The sequence below is a fragment of the Fusarium musae genome, chromosome 1 (assembly GCF_019915245.1).
Source record: "Fusarium musae strain F31 chromosome 1, whole genome shotgun sequence".
NCBI lineage: Eukaryota > Fungi > Ascomycota > Sordariomycetes > Hypocreales > Nectriaceae > Fusarium > Fusarium musae.
The window spans coordinates 437,284-455,520 of record NC_058387.1 but is presented as its reverse complement, the minus strand read 5'-3'; the positions used below and the strand labels follow the sequence as shown (position 1 = coordinate 455,520).

Here is an 18,237-nt window from a genome sequence, read left to right as displayed (position 1 = left end):
CTTCTAATTCATCGAACAGTGTAAACCCCATGACTGACAGCATGGTATCCTCTCTTCCCAACCTTTCCCGTCAACTCACTCTTCCACTCCTTGCCCTCTCCAACCAACTCAACGACCTTCTTGAACGTAAACTCCGGCTTCCATTCCAACTGCTCAACCGCCTTGCTAGAATCATAAACACGATCGATCCTCTTCAAGTGACTCCACCCCTTATCCTTGAAGACCTGCACACACTCCGGCGCAACAGTCTCAAACACCTGCTTAGGGTCTCTGTCCAGCATCGCCAGCGTGTCAGCGTCGTTAGGGAAAGGCGGCGGCGCGCTGATGATGTACTTCCGGAATTGGATCTCTCGCGCTTTCTTCATTGCGCAGACCGCCGCGCGGACTATGTCTTCTATGTCACAGCGACGATACGCTAGTTCGAGCACTTTGAGGTTGTCGTCTGATACAGCTGCTCTGCGATCTTCATCGTCATCCTGCTCTGGGAAGAAACGGCTCGTGCGGAGGATGACGACAGGCATGTTTGTTTGCTTCTGGATGAGGAAGCATAGATCTTCTGCTGCGACTTTAGTAGCGCCGTAAATGTTTTTGGGGATGGGCACGACGGTCTCGTCGATCCAGGCGGCGGGTTGGCCAGGCTTGGGACTCAGAGCCGCGCCGAAAGTGCTTGTTGTACTGAAGAAGATGAAGCTCTCGATCTGGGCGCCGAGCTTGGACGCTTCTTCGAGAAGGATGAGGGTGCCGGTGATGTTTGTGTCGATAAAGTCTTGCTTGGAGTGGCTCTCGACATGGGGTTTATGCAACGTCGCAGCGTGGAGTACATGGCTGATGGGGTGTTTCTGAAGAAGAGATGTTATGAACTCGCGGTCTGAGATTGATCCGACGTGTGTTGTGTTCTCAGAGGGTAAGATGTCGATGCCGAGAGGTGTGAAGCCGAATGTTGGGAGGGAGAGCATGAGGGCTGTGCCGAGATGGCCGGATGAGCCTGTTACGAGGACGTTGTAAGCCATGATGTTCGGTATGGAGTTTGCAAGGATGAAGTGAGGGAGAGGAGGAGGTTATGGATGAAGGTGAGGGTTTTGTAGATGAGGTGGGGTTTTAGTCGGCGAGTGAGTCAGGTACTAAGACCAAGAGAGGTGAATCACGAACGAGGACGGAGACGGGAAAAAAAGGGAAGGGATTGGGTGGTGAAAATGGATGCTGTGAGAGGGGGATACAGTGGTTGTGAGATGTTGTTGTGAGATTAGGCAGGGTGAGTTTCACGACGTGGTGTGAGGCCGAATTGAGGTGTTAACAGGCTGTGCTGTATCGGGGATTAGGTCCTTGTTTATGCTTGTATTTATGTCGGAGAAGCGAGCATTGGGCAAAGTATTAGGTAGTTAGTTACTGGACGTGTTCAGATCTTTGTTGGCAATAGCTTCAGATGTTGCTGTCAGCATTCAGTCACCTTGGTGAGTAGTGAAGATATGGTTCGACTTTAGGACTCACTGTATTACATGCCGCGCGCCAATGCACAGAAAAGACCCCGAGATGATACAATGTGTCACTGAGTAATATCAGTTAGAGAAGAATGTTTTATTCTGCCAAGAATAAACTCTGAGTCTGAAGTGTCTTGACGAAATGGAAGATTTGCCAGTTTGACGCAGGCGGAAGTGAGGACGCACTTAGACTTCCGAATCACATCCACAATTGAGACCAGATACTGGCTGGTAGATGACGTTCGACGTTCATGTCTTTGTTGCCCAATCGACTCTATATATATCCTGTGTTCCCAATGCCCTCATTCTCAGCCCATGTCCAACATCGCCCTCACTGCCGTAACTTGACCTTGACCACCAAGCCCCATCCTGTCTTGCCCTCCCAAATACCCATCTCGTTCTCCCGCCGAAACGTAACCTCCTCAGCCTTGACCGTCATAGTAACCGGTTCTTCCTCTTGTGCCTTTAATATTGGTGTTGGTGGAGTCGATGGTTCAGATTTCTTGAACAAGCCCCATCTTGATGCTTTCTTTGCTTGTTCAAAATGTGCCTTGACGACCTGACGGTCAACTCGTTCTGGGGATATGTACTTTGCTAGACGGACTGCCATGTCGTGGTCTGACCACCAGAGAACGTCGTCTGTGGTAGATTCTTGGTTGTCGTCTTCCCAGCGGCCCCATTCATCAAAGGCTCTGTTTTTGGGAGGTTCACTTTTCTTGACAGGTTTCTTTTGATCACCTACTAGCTTGCGATCTTCTCTTACACGCACAACAGTTCGGGATCGATCTTCATCGCTAAAGAACCACCCTTCACCAACTGCTTCTTCTGGCACCATGGTCATTTCGACAACTCGTGGTGGCGGATCCATGGCTGCTATTGATGAGAGCATATCCTCGATGTGAGGCAACAAGAGGGTGAGTATTTCGCTGTCTCGTTCATCGCGCGCTGAGTTGCGAACTGCTTGAACGGATTGAATGCGTAGGGGGAGGTTGTTTAGATGTGAGGAGAAGATTGTCGTGACTGATTGTCGAGGTTCTGATGCTGAGGGACCGGATTCAGTGTATGGGGGAGGAAGATCCCCGTCATCGAAGGAGTCTTGCTTAGACATGATGTTGTGTTGCAATGAGAAGAAGCCAAGTCTGGAGATGTTTAGTCAATGCCAAACGCCCGATGCATATACATACATACCTACCTACATAAAACTGAACCTAGTGGAGGCCAACAGTCAGCCCACCATCAATAGCGCTTCGGTGACCACCAAACTCAGCCTTGTATCGCCCCGTCTCAGGAGCGTAGTATCAAAAGGAAAGCGTCAAACTAGCAATCGCCGAAACCACAAAAGAGGAGGCCAGCCTTGGGCTGCACATTCATCTCTGCCTGAAGGAGTGCCTGTGGTGGTCATTGGTTACTCATCGTGGCGCAGCAGAATTGATGGTTGTTCAGTCATGCAATTCGAGGCTTGGCGGTGTCGGGACATTCCAAGAATCATCGAATCATGTTTTCTGCACGTGAGCTATTGCATTGAGGCCGGGCGTCTAGCCAAGATGCTTCATTCGGATACCGGCAGGAGATGCTTGCTTGAGTGACAGTTATTGATGAATTCCGCGAGGTGCGCGGAAATTAAAAGGTGATCCGTTTACAGGGCTGTGCTGATAGTAGTGCCTTGCGGCTGAAGGTAAGTTTGGACAGGTAATTGCCAATAAACGCAGTGCAACATGTCATGCATGTGTCGAAGAGTCTTGATCCTATGTGATAATAATGCTTACCATGAGCTTAGGATATTATTTACTGAATTTATTTTGACACCCTTTGTCAAGATCCGGGCCAACGTACACGACAGTTCAGAGTTGCCCCGGAGCTTCGGTGATGCTTTAGAGGCGAACCCCACCCACTGTAGATCACCCGAGAACGCCCAACCATCATCATCCACAAGAGGACCTCACCAAACCCGGGCATTCCCCAAGCGGCGATCACATCACAAGCTCATCCTCTTTAATCTGATTCCTCAATCAATCTGATCACGGGACCGCATTGCATACCCGTTGTGGACATGGAATTCTTCCAGAATATGGGAATTGACAGGGGTACTCCAGACTCCGCCACCACCTCTTGGAGCGAGGCACATTCATCATGGAGTATGACCCTTGTTGGGCTTTGAGACATGCATGTTTTGTGTTGCTGTTCCTGTGTCAAGATCGAAGCATATAAGGGAATGGTTTTCCGCTTTGTGAGACATGCATTTTTGATCATACTATTTACATAATTCTCTAACATTGGTTATAGAGATAGTCATACAACACTCGTTACAAATAACTACTTACACCTGGTCACACAACACCAGTTCAATACCCAACTACACTTTCACTCTCTTCTACCTTCAACACGATCCAAGATGTCTTACAGAATCTCTGCCCCCGATGAGTACCTTGCCATCACTGGCATGGGCATCAAGACCGTCAAGATCACAAAAGCAACATGGGTCTGGCCTCTCCAACGATGCACACGCTTCAGGTATTCCTCCTCCCTCTTCTCCAACTACTCAACGCTCACTAATTCCCAATCAGTATCCGCCCTCACGACTATGCCATGGACCTTCAGGCCATGACTAAGGAGAAGCTGCAGTTCTCTCTCCCCGTCGTCTTCACAGTCGGTCCTGATGTCAACCAGCGCGGGGCCAACCGCTCTGATGCCGACAGTGAAGCCGATGGTCTTGATCGCGAGGACCGAGGGGACGCTTTGATGAAGTATGCTATGCTCTTGGCCAACTCTGAGGAGAAGGAGAATGTCACTCAGGGTCAGCATGTTGCCAATATCGTCAAGGGTATCATTGAGGGTGAAACTCGAGTTCTTGTGTCTAGCATGACCATGGAGGAGATCTTCACTGAGCGAGAGGTCTTCAAGAAGAGGATCTTTCGAAATATCCAGAATGAGTTGTCTCAGTTTGGTCTGCTCATCTTCAACGCCAACGTACGTCTCCCCAGCCCTGCTTGCCCGAACGTTAACCAACATTCCACAGGTCAAAGAGTTGAAGGATGCCCCTAACTCAGTCTACTTCGCCTCGCTCTCCCGCAAAGCTCACGAGGGCGCAACCAACCAAGCCAGAATCGATGTCGCAGAGGCTCAACTCCGCGGTAACGTTGGAGAAGCCCAGCGCAAGGGTGAGCAAGAGCGTGAGATCGCAAAGATCAACGCCGAGACCGCCGTCCAGAAGACAGTCCGTGATATCGAGCGCGCCCAAGCAGAAGCACAACTAGACACCAAGCGCACAGGCCTCACCCGAGATGTCGACATCGCCCGCGTCACAGCCCAGCGTACTCTTGAGTCCAAGGATGAAGATCTCAAGAAGGAGGTCGAGATCAAGCGTGCTGCTGCAGAGATGGAGCGTCTTCGTGCCACAGATGTCGTCAAGGCTACCATTGCAAGGGAGAGTAAGCAACAAGCTGCTGATGCTGCTGCCTACGAAGTCGAGGCCGATGCGCGCGCTCACCAGGAGGCTAGCCAGCGCAAGGCCGACGCTGCAGCTTACCAGACCAAGCTCTTCGCCGACGCAGACGCAGCAGCTACATACGCCAAGATCACAAGGAACACAGACGCCGAGGCTTACCAGACGCGTAACGAAGCCGAAGCCTACAACTACGCCGCCCAGCAGCGCGCGGAAGCCGAGCTCGTTAGCAAGCTCCGCGAGGCAGAGGGTATCTCCGCTATGGCCGACGCCTACGGCAAGCTGTCCACGGCGTTTGGCGGTCCCGCTGGTCTGCTGCAGTACATGATGATCGAGAAGGGCACGTACGTCGAGCTCGCCAAGGCCAACGCCGCAGCCATTCGTGGCCTGGAGCCCAAGATCAGCGTGTGGAATACTGGAAACCAGAGCGGTGGTCAGGGTGGGGGTGATGCGACCGAGACGATGCGCAATGTGTACCAAATGCTGCCGCCGCTGATGAGCACTATTAATGAGCAGACGGGGATTACACTGCCGGAGTGGCAGTTTGGCAAATTGAATGCTGGTGTCAACGCTGTTGGACAGGAGGGTGCTAAGACTAATGGCCACAAGAGCCACTAGGGGCTAATGGATGGATGTACAGTATGAGAGGAGGGATACGATGGACGATCTTTTGATGGATTTCTCTTTTCTTTTGTTCATAGACTTGTTTGATACCAATTTGTCAGCTTAGATTGAATACTTTACTTTAATGAACACGAGTTGCAGCTACTGGTGATTTCGAGAAGAGCCACCCGTGTGACATTGGACCACAAGTCAGTAAAATAAAGTCAGCAAAAGATATCCTAAATTTACGTAAAGTAACCTAAGCTTCTATCACTTAGGCTAAATGTTTGATAAGGAGCCCTAAACCGCGTTGCGCATGTGCTGTCTTTGGCGTTGGAATCCGAGTCTGATGTTGCTCGACAGCGCTTGTAGATCTTATGACCTCCTGTGAGGCGTTCTGGAACAAACTGACTCTTCGACATAGGCGGTCTCGCTGACCGAAGACTCTTTCGTATTGGCAAGATTGATAGAAAGCTACGTGATGCTCTAATCTTGCCTCGGACCGTGCGATATACTGGGCGGTGTGGTATGTAGTGCCAAGCTGGGACGGGCGACTGAGCTTCGCCTTATGGGAAGGATGATCTGTAAGCAACAAGTCAGAAGAGAAACCAAGAATGGAGGTAAAACTCACGGTAGAGAAAATAATTGGCCTTTCGTTTCGCGGGTAAGACTGGCCTGGGACAGTCAGTCCGGGTGTGATCGTGAAGTGCTGGCACCGTTGAAAGGGGACTGAAGAAGAACCTGCGTGATGCCTATGACCAAGTCAAGTATCTTCAGGTCGTTGAAACCCTGTGGCTCTCGACGAGTGTACGCAGAGTACAAGGAAGATCTGGAAACGTCGAGAATAATACACACCGATCTCTGGTCCTTCGAGGTTCGCAAGCTGCCCACCCCACTCGACACGGGGGATGATTCAACTGATCTTTCTTTTCGTTTGTTGAGGATGCGGCAGAGTGAAGCTACGTAGAGGTAGTTCTGAGTCTTCGCGACTTGCGCCAAAACGTAGTATCGCTTTTGGCGGCATGGAACGGGGGGCCGCTTTGCGGAACACTTGCTGGAAAGAGATCAAAAAGTAGTGATGTAGAGCGGATGTCGAGGGTATCATCGGGAGAAGAAGAGAAAGGGTTCGTGGTTGGAAGCTCCGCGCCGATTGTCTGGGATAATGAATAAAAGGTTAGCCAGGTTTGTGGAAGAACGCGACGACATCACCAATGGTACTTCTCATGAACGTGGGGGAAAAGATTGATGCGAAGAAGGGTGACATATTTTGAAAGAGACCTCTTCGCTTCATGGCTCAGGACACGAGTTGTGTTGGCACTGGTTGCATGCTTCTCCCTGTTGCGCGGGTCGCGGGCATGGTAGGTCAGCCTTAGCATGCCCACCGAAGGAGCTGGTGTGGTGAGAGGGTTTAATTGTCAGAGTAGATGGAGGCTGGAGGCAATGAGGCGTGGTGGACAGTCACGCTGTGGAATTTACAGGGTCTCTTGTGGTGGGAGAGGTATGTTCTAATTAATATCCTGAACATTAAATTGCTTGCTACCTATGTGCGCTGGCCATCCCAAATTATCCAACACAGGTTCTCTGTCGGAATAAGCCCTTAGCCACAAGTCTCAACTGCAAACAACACCAGGATTGTCTGTTCAGGCAGCAAGAGCGAGAGTTGGAATGATTCGAAGTGCGAGATGGTTGGTGGTGGAGGAATCAATCGCGGTCAAAGCGGTATGTGGTATTGTCGAGATGAGTGGTAGGAGTGAATCGAAGCATTTTGTGATCTTGAGGTGGAGCACTGAATGACAAGTTAGTGATGAGCCGATGTCAATGGAAAGGTTGAAGTGACTTACCAGTTGCTGGTGATCGCCGACAAGTCGACTTGGTCCAGACTTGGATAGAGAGCGGAACTGATGTTCGCTCCTGCATTGGTCTTCGTTGTGGCATTCGAATGCTATGAGCACGATCATCACAAGAGCATGACTAGACGTCTGACATATTAGCACAAGATCGATGCAGGAGAGAGGGGTGAGGACAACTTACCCATTGCTGGTGGCGTGAGGTGCGTATAGTATAGTAAAAGTTGGGATAGAGAGCCGAACTAATGTTGGCTTCTCGAGTTTCCCCCGCAGAAGTGTCCTTGCTTCTCACAGTAGCGGCAAGTCAAATGGACTGACTGCATCGCTCGTCGAGTTCTTGTGGGCAACCGGGCGCTGAATGGAAGGGTATCTCCCCGCACCCTTTGAGGTTGAACGGAGGGGGTAGTCAAGTCGAATTAGTAGTTGGGTCGGTGATGACAAGCGAATGACTGCTGTGCTGCCGCGAGGGCAGGCCCCGTGGGGCTTCAATGCTGCGGTCGCCCGAGCAATGAACAATATATAAAGCCCGAGACAAGGCCCCATGGGGCTTCAATGCTGCGGTCGGTCGCGCAGGATATATATATATATATTTAGTGAAGGAGGACAGACCCCGTGGGGCTTCAATGCTGCGATCTGGCCGAGCAATGAACAATATATGACGTGATTGCAGAGGGAAGAAAAGGTAAAGATGTTGATGAAGGAAGGTAAGGATGTTGGTGATGGTGGGGTGGCGACTCGAGATGACTTTGATATCATCACAGGCTTCCTGGTACTCTTTAAGAAGCTGAGGGAGCTTTTCAGATCGAGACCGATGGAATATTGCCATTGACTGCGCGAGCACCAGCAGAACTGACATGTGCGAGCAAGCGACAACGACAACTTCGGTGATGTAGTTGCCTAGATCGAAGTCTGTTTTCGTATGCGAAGATCGGTAGGTCTGTATCGAACAGTGGAGGAGGCAAGTGTAGATGTGTTATTTGCAGTTGAGACTTGTGGCTGTGAGCTTATTCCAGCAGAGAGAACGTAGACCGTTCCATGTCGTGATCTTCGTAAAATTCATAACTTCGTGGTCGTTCAGGGACTTAGATGCGGTTGTCAGGAGCGCCGCCATCCCAGATGCCACCATCCTGGATGGCGGCGTCCTGGGAAGCGGTCTGCTTTCCATCGTTATACGCTTTCTGTCTCTTGTGCAACTCCCGAGCCTCTTCCACGGTGACGCCGAACTCAGTTGTCTGGGGGAGCATATGCGCACCGCAGCCGCTTCGGCGTGCCTGGCCATGACGTGTTAGAATGAAGTGGAATGAGAAAGGAGAGGGGAGAACTTACGGCCACCATGACCCCCCCCACCGCTTCTTGTTCAGGCCCCGAGAATCAGGGCCGTCACTCACCCGCCTTGCGACGGGGGGCGAAGCGGCTCACCACCAAGTCACCAAACAATTCCGGCCAACCTGAGTCGAAACAAGCAACCGGGCCTCCCGAAAGAGAGACGCCGGCAACTTGCGCCGAAGGAGGTTGGCCATCCTTGTTCGGGATGTTTCGAAGCATGATCTGTGAAGAGGTCAGTTCTGAGTGTGATGGAAGACAGGGTGGTATGTACTTACGGTGGTCCGGGCATCACGTCCGGCGATGAGCTCACCAAGGTCGACGATGTTGTTGAACCTTCGGAACCGCGGTGGTTCTGGTCAGGCGGCCCTCGTGAGGCGGCCAGTCACCCAGTATGTCGGGGAAAGAGAAGTCACCCAGTGTGTCGGGGAGGGTATGAACAGAGTAAAGTTGGGGATGATGTTGACGAGGCAGGCTGGGGGTTCAGTGTGAGGTTGTCGGAAGTATGATCTGTGTCTAATGTGTCGGAGGTTAGGATTGATTGCGAAAGAGGCAAGGGCAGTTTGACTTACCGGCTGAGATGTCCATATCCTGGCTCAGAGCGCCAGCAACAGTGGGACTACCCTCTGGGTAGAACACGAGTGCATTCTTTCCCTTGAATCTCTCACCAATGGGTTGGAAGGAAGAAGCTTGTGGCTTTCCTGAGCAAGACCACCATCAACGGCCCAAAGCTGTGCTGTGGCGAAACGATCATGCAAATTGGTGACAGTGTGGCGAAGGGCTGACCGCGAGGCTGGAAGGATGAAGCCGTAGCCGAAAGAGTGCTACCCTGAGCAAGGTCACCATCAACGAAGAGGTCCTCAGAAGCCTGGCTCTGGCCGTTGAGCCAAAAGCCTCAAGATTTTCCTTCAAGTCAAGAACGACCGCCTGAAAGGTGTTGCTTGATCCGGACGAAGAGAGAGAAAGAGGAAGAGAAAGGGGCAGGATATATGTGAAGATGTTGTCTGGCCTGAAGAGCGCCACCGTCGTACTGAGAGTGGCGACGGTGCTGCTCGTCTGGAAGTACTGGCTTGCCGTTGGGGTGAACAAACTCGGTCATTTAGAGGAAGTAAAAGTCGTAACAAGGTCTCCGTTGGTGAAGCACCGGAGGGACCATTACCGAGTTTACAACTCCCACTGTGAACATAAGTGTGTTAGTGCCTTGTCATTGCGGCCGATGGTGAGACGCTACTTACTTCAAAGCTCAAGATGACTTCTGAAAAAAAAAGGATCAAAAATCAGGATAGTCTCTGGGTGATGTCTGACGCCGTAAGAAATCTCCTCCAGTTCAGCCAGGCGAGCGCCGCCGTCGTACTGTGAGTGGCGGCGGCGCTGCTCGTCGCGGAAGTACTGCCCCGCAGTAGGGGTGAAGAGCCCTGTATCAATCAATGAGTATCAGTGTCTTGTCATTGTGGTTGAGTGGAAGGGGTCACGTACCAACATGCTCATCATGCTCAACCCGAGGTCAATTCGGAACTTCTGCACAAGGCAGACCTCTCCCCAGATTGCTTGACCGGAGGCCGGGCCCACCGCAATTGACGTTCGCCGGCACCATAGAGGTAGTGCAACTCCCTCTATGGTGCCGGCGACCACAAAAAGGACGGGTAGTCACTTCAAGTGGCTGGCCCGGGACCCTAGATGAGTAGTGAGTATGTGTGCTCGCGTGTAGGAAGGGAAAGGGAATCAGTGAAGCGCGGAGCACCGCGTTGATGGAGGCAAGAGAAGAGAGGAGGAGATTTGGGGAGAGGAATGAAGAGAAGCTCGAGATGTTCTCACGATGAGAGAAAAGGAAATGCAGTGACTCACTGTCGGTAGGTATAGGCCGCGCAGGACCCGGGACCAGACGCCATTTGCGGCTCTGTATATATATATTGGGATGTGTTGAGGATAATTATATTTGATGTGATAAAAATATTGGAGGAGAGGGGATAAAAATGTTTGAGGATGAGAGAGGAAGAAAAGAAGAGATGGAGGAGAAGTGGGAAGGGAGAAATATATAGGCCCAGCAACCGACCTGCATGAGGGCTTCTGCCCTCTTCCACTGGCAGCCATGCGTCTCTACCACTGGCAACAATGGCGCTACGCTCTCATTCACTTGAGGGGAAGCTCCTTGTGTCACCGACAAGGAGCTTCAGTGGTCGTTAGTACGTTGTCTGGACTCTGGGGAGACCTACGGCACGTATCTAGTCACCTACCGGCAGCTGATGCTCTGAACAGACCCCCCGAGACGTCTGCCAATGTTGCGCTATTCTATTGTTCAGTTACTTGAATGTGCATCACGTAATTGGAAGCCCTGGACAATAAGTTCACTTTGCTATTCTCCTCGTTGATGTAATTTACTCAAAGGTTGACACTCGGGAATCAATGGATGCACTCCTCGCCAATGGCATGTGGGAAGCTTTGGTTTGATCTCAAAGTGCTGCAGTTGGCCTCTTTGGACATGAGGTGTGTGTGGTGGCCAAGGTCGTTTGGTAGAATCACTCGCGTCTCTGCACAAGGTCCGTGTTCGCGTTCTGGCACTGCCCTGTACCAAGGGACACTCCGTGATTAGACCGCAAGCAAAATGATATCGCCCCCACTTTAACACATCCAACTTTCACAGCCAGGAAGAACGCTGTAAGAGAGTGTCAGAGCCGTATTTTGGGAGTCAAGATGATGTCTTCTCGCTCGCCCCTTGTCCAATTCATCTTGACCACTTTACCCCTTTTGACTTTCGATGAACGACACACAGCATTGCCAACCTTGACACTTCCAGTCTAGTGCTCAACTGCACTTAAAACGAATACAGGCACTGGATGAAAAGGGACAGTAGCTTGAACGAAGTACGTCTCACTGCCTACTCTTACAAGCTTCTCCACCACGTTGGCCACAGCCAAGAGATAAGCAACGACGGCATTGACGGCTGCAAAATACCATAGAGGCACCTCCGATCCCTCCCAATAACATTTAGCGCAAGTTCGCAGCATGCTATTGCATCGCTGGCACAAGAGTGACATGTGCCCCTCTTCATATCGCCCTCGACCTTGACCAGATTCGACCATACAAGAGATGCGACATCACACGATGTGATCGTAGTCATAGCAAGCTCAACAAAAGGCGCACAAGATAGTGGGCCTTGCATCTAGTTAACTCAGGGTTGGTTGGGCGCTGCTCAGTCTCATCATGCTGAACACAGCCTTGGACCACGACTCCATTGAACACTTGGACATGGAGAGTTTGGTGATGTTCGCTTTACTCACAGTACTCATTGACGCTAATACGAAGCCTGAAGGACCTCCCACCTCAGTCGTGGCTTTGTTGACAACGATATCTTTGCTGACCTGGATTCAGGGGCTTCCCAATAAGAAGCGACATTTCTACACCTTACATCAATCTCATACGTGAACGACTCCAAACACTTACGAACGCCTTCAAGGACCAGGGAACCCACGAGATTGGAGAGACTCTGTATCATGAGGTGTCTTGGGCGTGGGGAGGGACATGGTGTTGGCTTGCAGCAGGTAGTGGTTGATGGCGAGCCTTGGATGCTGAGGTGCGCGGTCTCTGAACGGAAATCTCGTCTCGAAATACACCATCAGTACCTTGGAATCTCGCGAAGCTGCTTCGTCTTCAGTGGGATTGTCAGAAGATGAGCCTTTCTGCAAGCTTCTTGAATATAGACATTGCGCACGGCACTTGAACAAGTACACGAACATCCACTACAGGTTCAGTGACGGAAATCACAAGTAGCTCTGGTCCCACATCTGAAACAGTAGTATTGTGAATTGGACTGAACTACGGCATTTTGAATGACGATGCTTCAGGAATTGGTACTGCCAATGAACAGACGGGCACTTGTTCGTGGGAATCTCTTGGGCACATCTGACGAGATCATCGTGTTGCGGGCTGCAGCGAGTTGGTCTCTTCTTGTTGACTTGCCCCACTCCTCAATCTCCATCAGTGCATCCTGTACCAGGCCAGGCCATCCAGGGGTCTTCCACTAACACCCTGCTTCCACTGACAGCCCGCCCTGCGAAGACAGCCGGGCATCGATACAGGCGCCAGAAGCCATCGATTTTTAAACCGATAGACCACTTCGCCGCACCAACAACTTTTTGGCTCAAGAATTTGGAGTGTTTTGTAGAAAATGGGTATGCAACTTTATATCACAGTCTCGATTGACTACCGATGATTCAAAAAGAATTGAACATTCAGTGTCACTCGAAGCCTTGAGTTGAAGTCGGCTTCCTAAGTCGGAGTTTGGACTTGGCATCTGGTTCAGCTCACCCGAAATTTGCCGCCCGGGAGCATTTACAAGCCGTCACCTTACGAGTGGAACTTTGCCGCGAGTGCCATCAACAAGGGGTCGCCATGGAATATGATACGGCGCTTGGAAGAAAGCTTCTCATATGATACACCTTGTATCTCAGAATATCACCAATGGTAGCTCTCGGAAAGAGGTAAGTGAACAGCTTCAATTCATGTTCAAAAGGCCTTCTGATTAACCTTATGTGCAGAACAACACTCGACTCGACTGAAAACGTCCCAATCCTTTGAACAGTACACCCAACGGACTCCGACTCGACGATACCAGCCTACCTGGGGCAAGAGTTAGAAACATGAGGAACCCAGGAGACGAGCCATCACTCAGAGTTCCCAAGACAATGGTCATCAACTCGTTCAAAGGCGCCCGAGAGCGAGAGACTTTATCCGGCTCGGTGTGTGTGCCGTTGTTCAAAGGGGTCGAATCAGAAAGCCTCCAACTGCTTCGGCATTCAACTCTCAAAGAGTGACCCCCGCGTCTCCTCTCTGGGGCGAAAGATGAGACTACCATCATCGCAATTCGCGTCCCAGCGACGAGGAGGTGACGGCGCTGTCAATGGTACGCCAACGTTACACCGATGTATTTGCTACACTTCTAGTACTTTCCGACAAATCATGAGTTCAACGATGAGATATACAACGAGCCCAGCCAATACTACTGTACCGGCTCTGGAGCAACAGCCGTCAACGCACTACTGCCTCTGTCGGAACCACCTCTTGACCGCTACGTCACGCTTAAGATGTAACTCAAGGAGCATCAATGATGCTTCCGAAGCCAGTGATCTACCCACAATACTTCCGAGATAGCCTCCGCCGGCCTGCCTCAGGGGCGCTGCCACCTTAGGGGCATATATGCAAGCTTGACGAACCACCTTTTCTTGATATCATGGCTTCTTATTAAGCTCCCACTTGTATTCGGTTACTAGCAGCGTGCGGCTTCTTGGAGGCGGAAGGGAGTTTTCGAGCTTCGAGGAGCCGCGCGCTGACCAACATCAGGGCAACATCGTCAACATTCCAACCAGAAGCTGTTAGATACCGCCAGTCCCTTTGAGCGACTCCAGTTCCGACAGCACGATGAAGGTTACTTCGAACACTTCAAGCAGGATGGGATAATTGACAAGAAGCCCGTTCTCATGGCGTTCAAGACCTCAACGCTCATTCCCCCCTCGATTAGGTGTAACGCAAATCAGGGGCGGATAATGGCCCGAGAGATGGCTGTGAGATCATCGAGAGAAGTCGAGTTCCGCGCTGCATCTCCTTCCTCATGCTCCTCCTTACTCGAAATGGGGGTTACTGTGTATCAGTCCAACGCACTGAACGGAAGTTCGACATTGTGTCCCAGAAACAACGACTGCTCGAAGGAGCCAAGATGCCATCGACGCTACAGTCCAAGATCACAGTATGTCACGCCCCTTCTCCTTACCCCAATTTGCGCTTATTCGATAGCAGCCCCTCTCCAGAGCGCCTGAGTCACTTGGTGAGATCAAGTTCCAGTCAACTGAGAACTGTTGTTGAGAGAAAGGCGCAGGTTAGCAACAGTACCAAGGGCACAGCTGAGTGAGAAGGTGACTGGTCTTCAGGGATTTCGGTCTCCCATACCGACACGGAACGCTTTCGCAACCTTTCCACCTTCATAAGGGTCAAACTGTTTCGCTCAGCAAGGCATTCCCCTAGCCGGCCTTGGTGGTGGTGAAATGGCAATGGCGTCAATTTGATCAAGTCTTGCACTAACGTTCTTGGTCCTTATAGTGTTCCCACTTCGCGTCGTACCCAGTATCCCGCATCTACACCGAGCTCGATCCCCTATCTATCGTTATCGTTTCGTCCACTTCGCTATGGCCAAGGACAAGAGAGCCTGAGCGACTGTGGCACCAAATGAGGTCCCCCAAGGGTTCAAGTCCAGAGGCACAGCTTAGGGCTACACGATCCCCCTTTCGAGTTATCTTCGATGCAAGCGCCTTGGAATGTTACAAAGCGTTCATACCCATGCACCCCAGCCGACCAAGTCCTTCCGACAGCAGCACAGCCAGCAACATCGCGCAACCTTGACTCCAACAAAGACGGTCTCTGGTCTCACCCTCCGAAACTTTCTCTCGATGGCTTGTCGAGCCTCTGCTGAAGATTGAGCCCACTCTTTGATCTTTCCGAAAGTATGGGTCATCAAGCCAAGGGGTGTCAGACCTCATCATGAGCATTGAACGCTCGAACACGGTTGACCCACAATGGTTTGAAGTATAGAAGACAAATTGGGAGGCTTATGGCAGAGTGGCGGTGGTGTCTCTCGAAGAAGTCGTATCAATTTCCAGAAATTCTACCCTGGACATCTCGCCGTTGGAAACCTGATCGCGGAAGAGGATGAAGTTCTAGGGTGTGATGCAGTAGAGGTTGCACGCTCAGGTGGCGAAGTGTGACATCTTGCATAAGGCAAGATAGATTTATTTACACAACATAAGGGTAGAACCGATGAGAGAGTCTTTGTGACCTGGGGAACATGTACAAACAAAGGATGGGGCTGTAAGTTATACGCGCGGTTGTTCTGGCCAATCATGTGTTCTGGAGCGGCAACTGAACAGGGGATCACGGACTACATGTCCTCTTGTCAACTGTTCTGTTCATGGAACAGGATGAAGTTCTTGTCCCTTTAAATCTCTAAATAATCAATGGAGACGTAATCAATTCGTAAATCTACTCCGAAGAGAATTTATAACTTCTTTGACTCGCCATGCAGTTGTGGGTTCTGTTGCAAGCTGTGTGGAGAAGAATTTACATGACCGTCTGCTCTTGGTGGACCTACCCTAAAGACTGTGTGATTATCCATCGTGCCTTTTTAATTCCAGGGAAATACGTCTACATCGTTAGAGAAGTCGCTCGTGATGATGTTCAAGATGCTCTGCTGGGGAAGTTCATCTGACTTCATATGTCATTTCGAGTCTTTGCCACCATTTCCCCTCATGCTTTTTACGTCAATCCCGCTCGTTTTTCAACCGACACTTCTCTCAACACTCAACCACAACACCACAATGGATCCGGCGGACGACTTGATGACCCAAGAACACCAAATCACGCGACAGATGATGCTTTTATCTTCATAACACCCCAGATGGCGAAAACGTGTGTCGCGACCTTCCCTTGTACGCACCATTATGAGCCTCTTGACTTCGCCAACTTGACACGACTCAATTGACGACTCCAGAGACTCACACCATGTTCGAATGTCTATCGCGACTGTAACAGACACGCCGATGATGAACTAATTATCTACAGAGCGACTGATCCCGAAAGCGCCACCGTTTATACTGTCCGTTCGTTTCCACTCTTCTACTCGGTGACTCAATCTCGAAGTCGAACAAAGTCCAATAACAATGGCAGCCGGAAAGATGCCAAACATTCCACCAACGACTTCAATGGGATCCCCGTCTGCATTCGTAACGTCAACAGAAACCAAGGCATTTAGTCAAGATCTCTGAGTGGCAAGCCCCCCTTTTTGGTGCTGAAGCATCGTGTCCCGAAGAGATGGTTGCAAACCTGACAAAAAACTGATCCGCTTCCAGTAAACCACTGAAACGTCGCTCAAAAACATCTGATGCAGCCAGACCCCCAATAGAAGAGTAGCAAGCGAGCTCCGAATACCCCCTTGGAAGACAAAAAGGTCAAAGATGCGATTCCATCCTGTCATTACGCGAATAACACGAGACGAATCAAGGCTAGGATGAAAGACGAAAGAGGACACCAGAGAAGTGTAAGCAATCACAACGCACGCAGTCAAGTTCTGGAGCAAGACTCGAAACCGACGTGGAGTTTCTTTACGCCGTTGCCGCATGCAAGAGAGCGACGACGTTAGGGATGGTTTCACGAACAATTGTTAAAAACCGTGAGCAGTTTTGTTCAAGAAGAATGCGTAGCGAATAAATGTGACGAAAAAAAAAAATGAAGAATCAGTTGTCAGCGATTACTGGTGCTTTAGCACAATATCACGGCCCCCGGGAACAGTTGAAGCTACTACTCTGCTGCAAGACACTTGAATAAAGCCCCACGCCCGTATTCATGAACCATCTGAAAGACATGGAGCTTTGCCATAATCACTGGTGATCAATTAGAACATCTTTGTAAGCAGTGAGCTTCCTCACAGGTGATTGACTTAGCCGCAAGGGGTTACGGAAGGTCGGCTCTGCCACGGCTTACGAAGCTCTTCTCAACATCAAGCTTCTTCGCAAACTCAAGTAGGACAAGGTACCTAGATACTTTTTAAGCCGAAGCGAGAGCTTCCTAGGTCTCTCAATGGTAACGAGGCCACTGTAATTCTGCCGAGGTTGCTGGAAGCTCAGTGGCTGGTACGAGCAGACCTGGCCGAGGACCCCTCCACATCAGTTGCAGTGACGGTCCGTTACCAGTGGCACTGTCAATATGTTACTAATGCACGTCTCGCTTCCTTAATGCTGGATTCTCTCTCACAAGTTCCCCACCGTATTCTGTTTCTTCTCCTTTCTCAATTCTTCCACATTCACAATCACCTCACATAAGAAATCTCCGTCATATATCCCCGTCGCAAGAAAAACCCGAAAAGGAGAATGGACGATCCAGAATCTGAGGCAGATCGACGTAAGTTGCAACACTTCTATATACACTCTCATTCTAACATATGACAGTTGCCCGGTTTCTTGGACTCTGTCGAAGGTATGCCCACCACGTTGTGTGGGTGAAATACGCTTGGAGCCACGGGGAGGATGAAGCCGTGAGAGAGGCCTTCAGAACCTAGGTGTATCCAACATTTATGGAAAGATTCGACTATATGAAGGACCCCGTTGTCTGGGACAACGTCCAACGAAATCTGAACACGGTAATGGAGATGATTGTGGAGGTGATGCGGCCTTACCAGCCTTTCAAATTCAATCATATGGAGCTGGCGCTCATCTTCGTTGCCTGGCTCATAAAGAGCAAAAAGGTCATATATCGTGACCTCCCCAACCTTTCGGGAGAAATTTTGGTGAAGACATGGCTCGAAATGACGGCCTGGTTGGCCATCATCTACGCTAAGGGTGGAATACATTTCGAACCGATCAAGGTCTCAGCCCGAGAGGCTAGGTTCAATTCAGAGATCGCCAAGATGAAAGATCACTTGGGTGTTTTTGATCATTGAATCAGATTTTGTAGGTACGTCACTTGACACGACAATACTTCCGCCATTACTGACTTCCTCTTCTAC

At 50.5% G+C, this 18,237-nt stretch overlaps 5 protein-coding genes across 5 annotated transcripts; 2 read left to right on the top strand and 3 right to left on the bottom strand.

The window, feature by feature from the left end:
- Window positions 1-8: 8 nt before the first annotated feature.
- On the bottom strand, window positions 9-1,010 carry J7337_000171 (uncharacterized protein; the record flags this gene model as incomplete). Its single annotated transcript, XM_044817935.1, has 1 exon — window positions 9-1,010. The coding sequence occupies one exon, from the start codon at window positions 1,008-1,010 to the stop codon at window positions 9-11; it is 1,002 nt and encodes a 333-aa protein (XP_044685637.1).
- Window positions 1,011-1,809: 799 nt separating this feature from the next.
- Window positions 1,810-2,586, bottom strand: J7337_000170 (uncharacterized protein; the record flags this gene model as incomplete). The annotated part of the gene is made up of 1 exon (XM_044817934.1): window positions 1,810-2,586. The coding sequence occupies one exon, from the start codon at window positions 2,584-2,586 to the stop codon at window positions 1,810-1,812; it is 777 nt and encodes a 258-aa protein (XP_044685636.1).
- A 1,284-nt stretch (window positions 2,587-3,870) lies between these two features.
- On the top strand, window positions 3,871-5,538 carry J7337_000169 (uncharacterized protein; the record flags this gene model as incomplete). Its single annotated transcript, XM_044817933.1, has 3 exons — window positions 3,871-3,989; window positions 4,043-4,445; window positions 4,495-5,538. The coding sequence occupies 3 exons, from the start codon at window positions 3,871-3,873 to the stop codon at window positions 5,536-5,538; spliced, it is 1,566 nt and encodes a 521-aa protein (XP_044685635.1).
- A 2,914-nt stretch (window positions 5,539-8,452) lies between these two features.
- J7337_000168 (uncharacterized protein) lies at window positions 8,453-9,281 on the bottom strand (the record flags this gene model as incomplete). The annotated part of the gene is made up of 4 exons (XM_044817932.1): window positions 8,453-8,641; window positions 8,790-8,918; window positions 8,972-9,048; window positions 9,266-9,281. The coding sequence occupies 4 exons, from the start codon at window positions 9,279-9,281 to the stop codon at window positions 8,453-8,455; spliced, it is 411 nt and encodes a 136-aa protein (XP_044685634.1).
- Window positions 9,282-17,602: 8,321 nt separating this feature from the next.
- Window positions 17,603-18,171, top strand: J7337_000167 (uncharacterized protein; the record flags this gene model as incomplete). The annotated part of the gene is made up of 3 exons (XM_044817931.1): window positions 17,603-17,633; window positions 17,681-17,708; window positions 17,814-18,171. The coding sequence occupies 3 exons, from the start codon at window positions 17,603-17,605 to the stop codon at window positions 18,169-18,171; spliced, it is 417 nt and encodes a 138-aa protein (XP_044685633.1).
- Window positions 18,172-18,237: the final 66 nt, after the last annotated feature.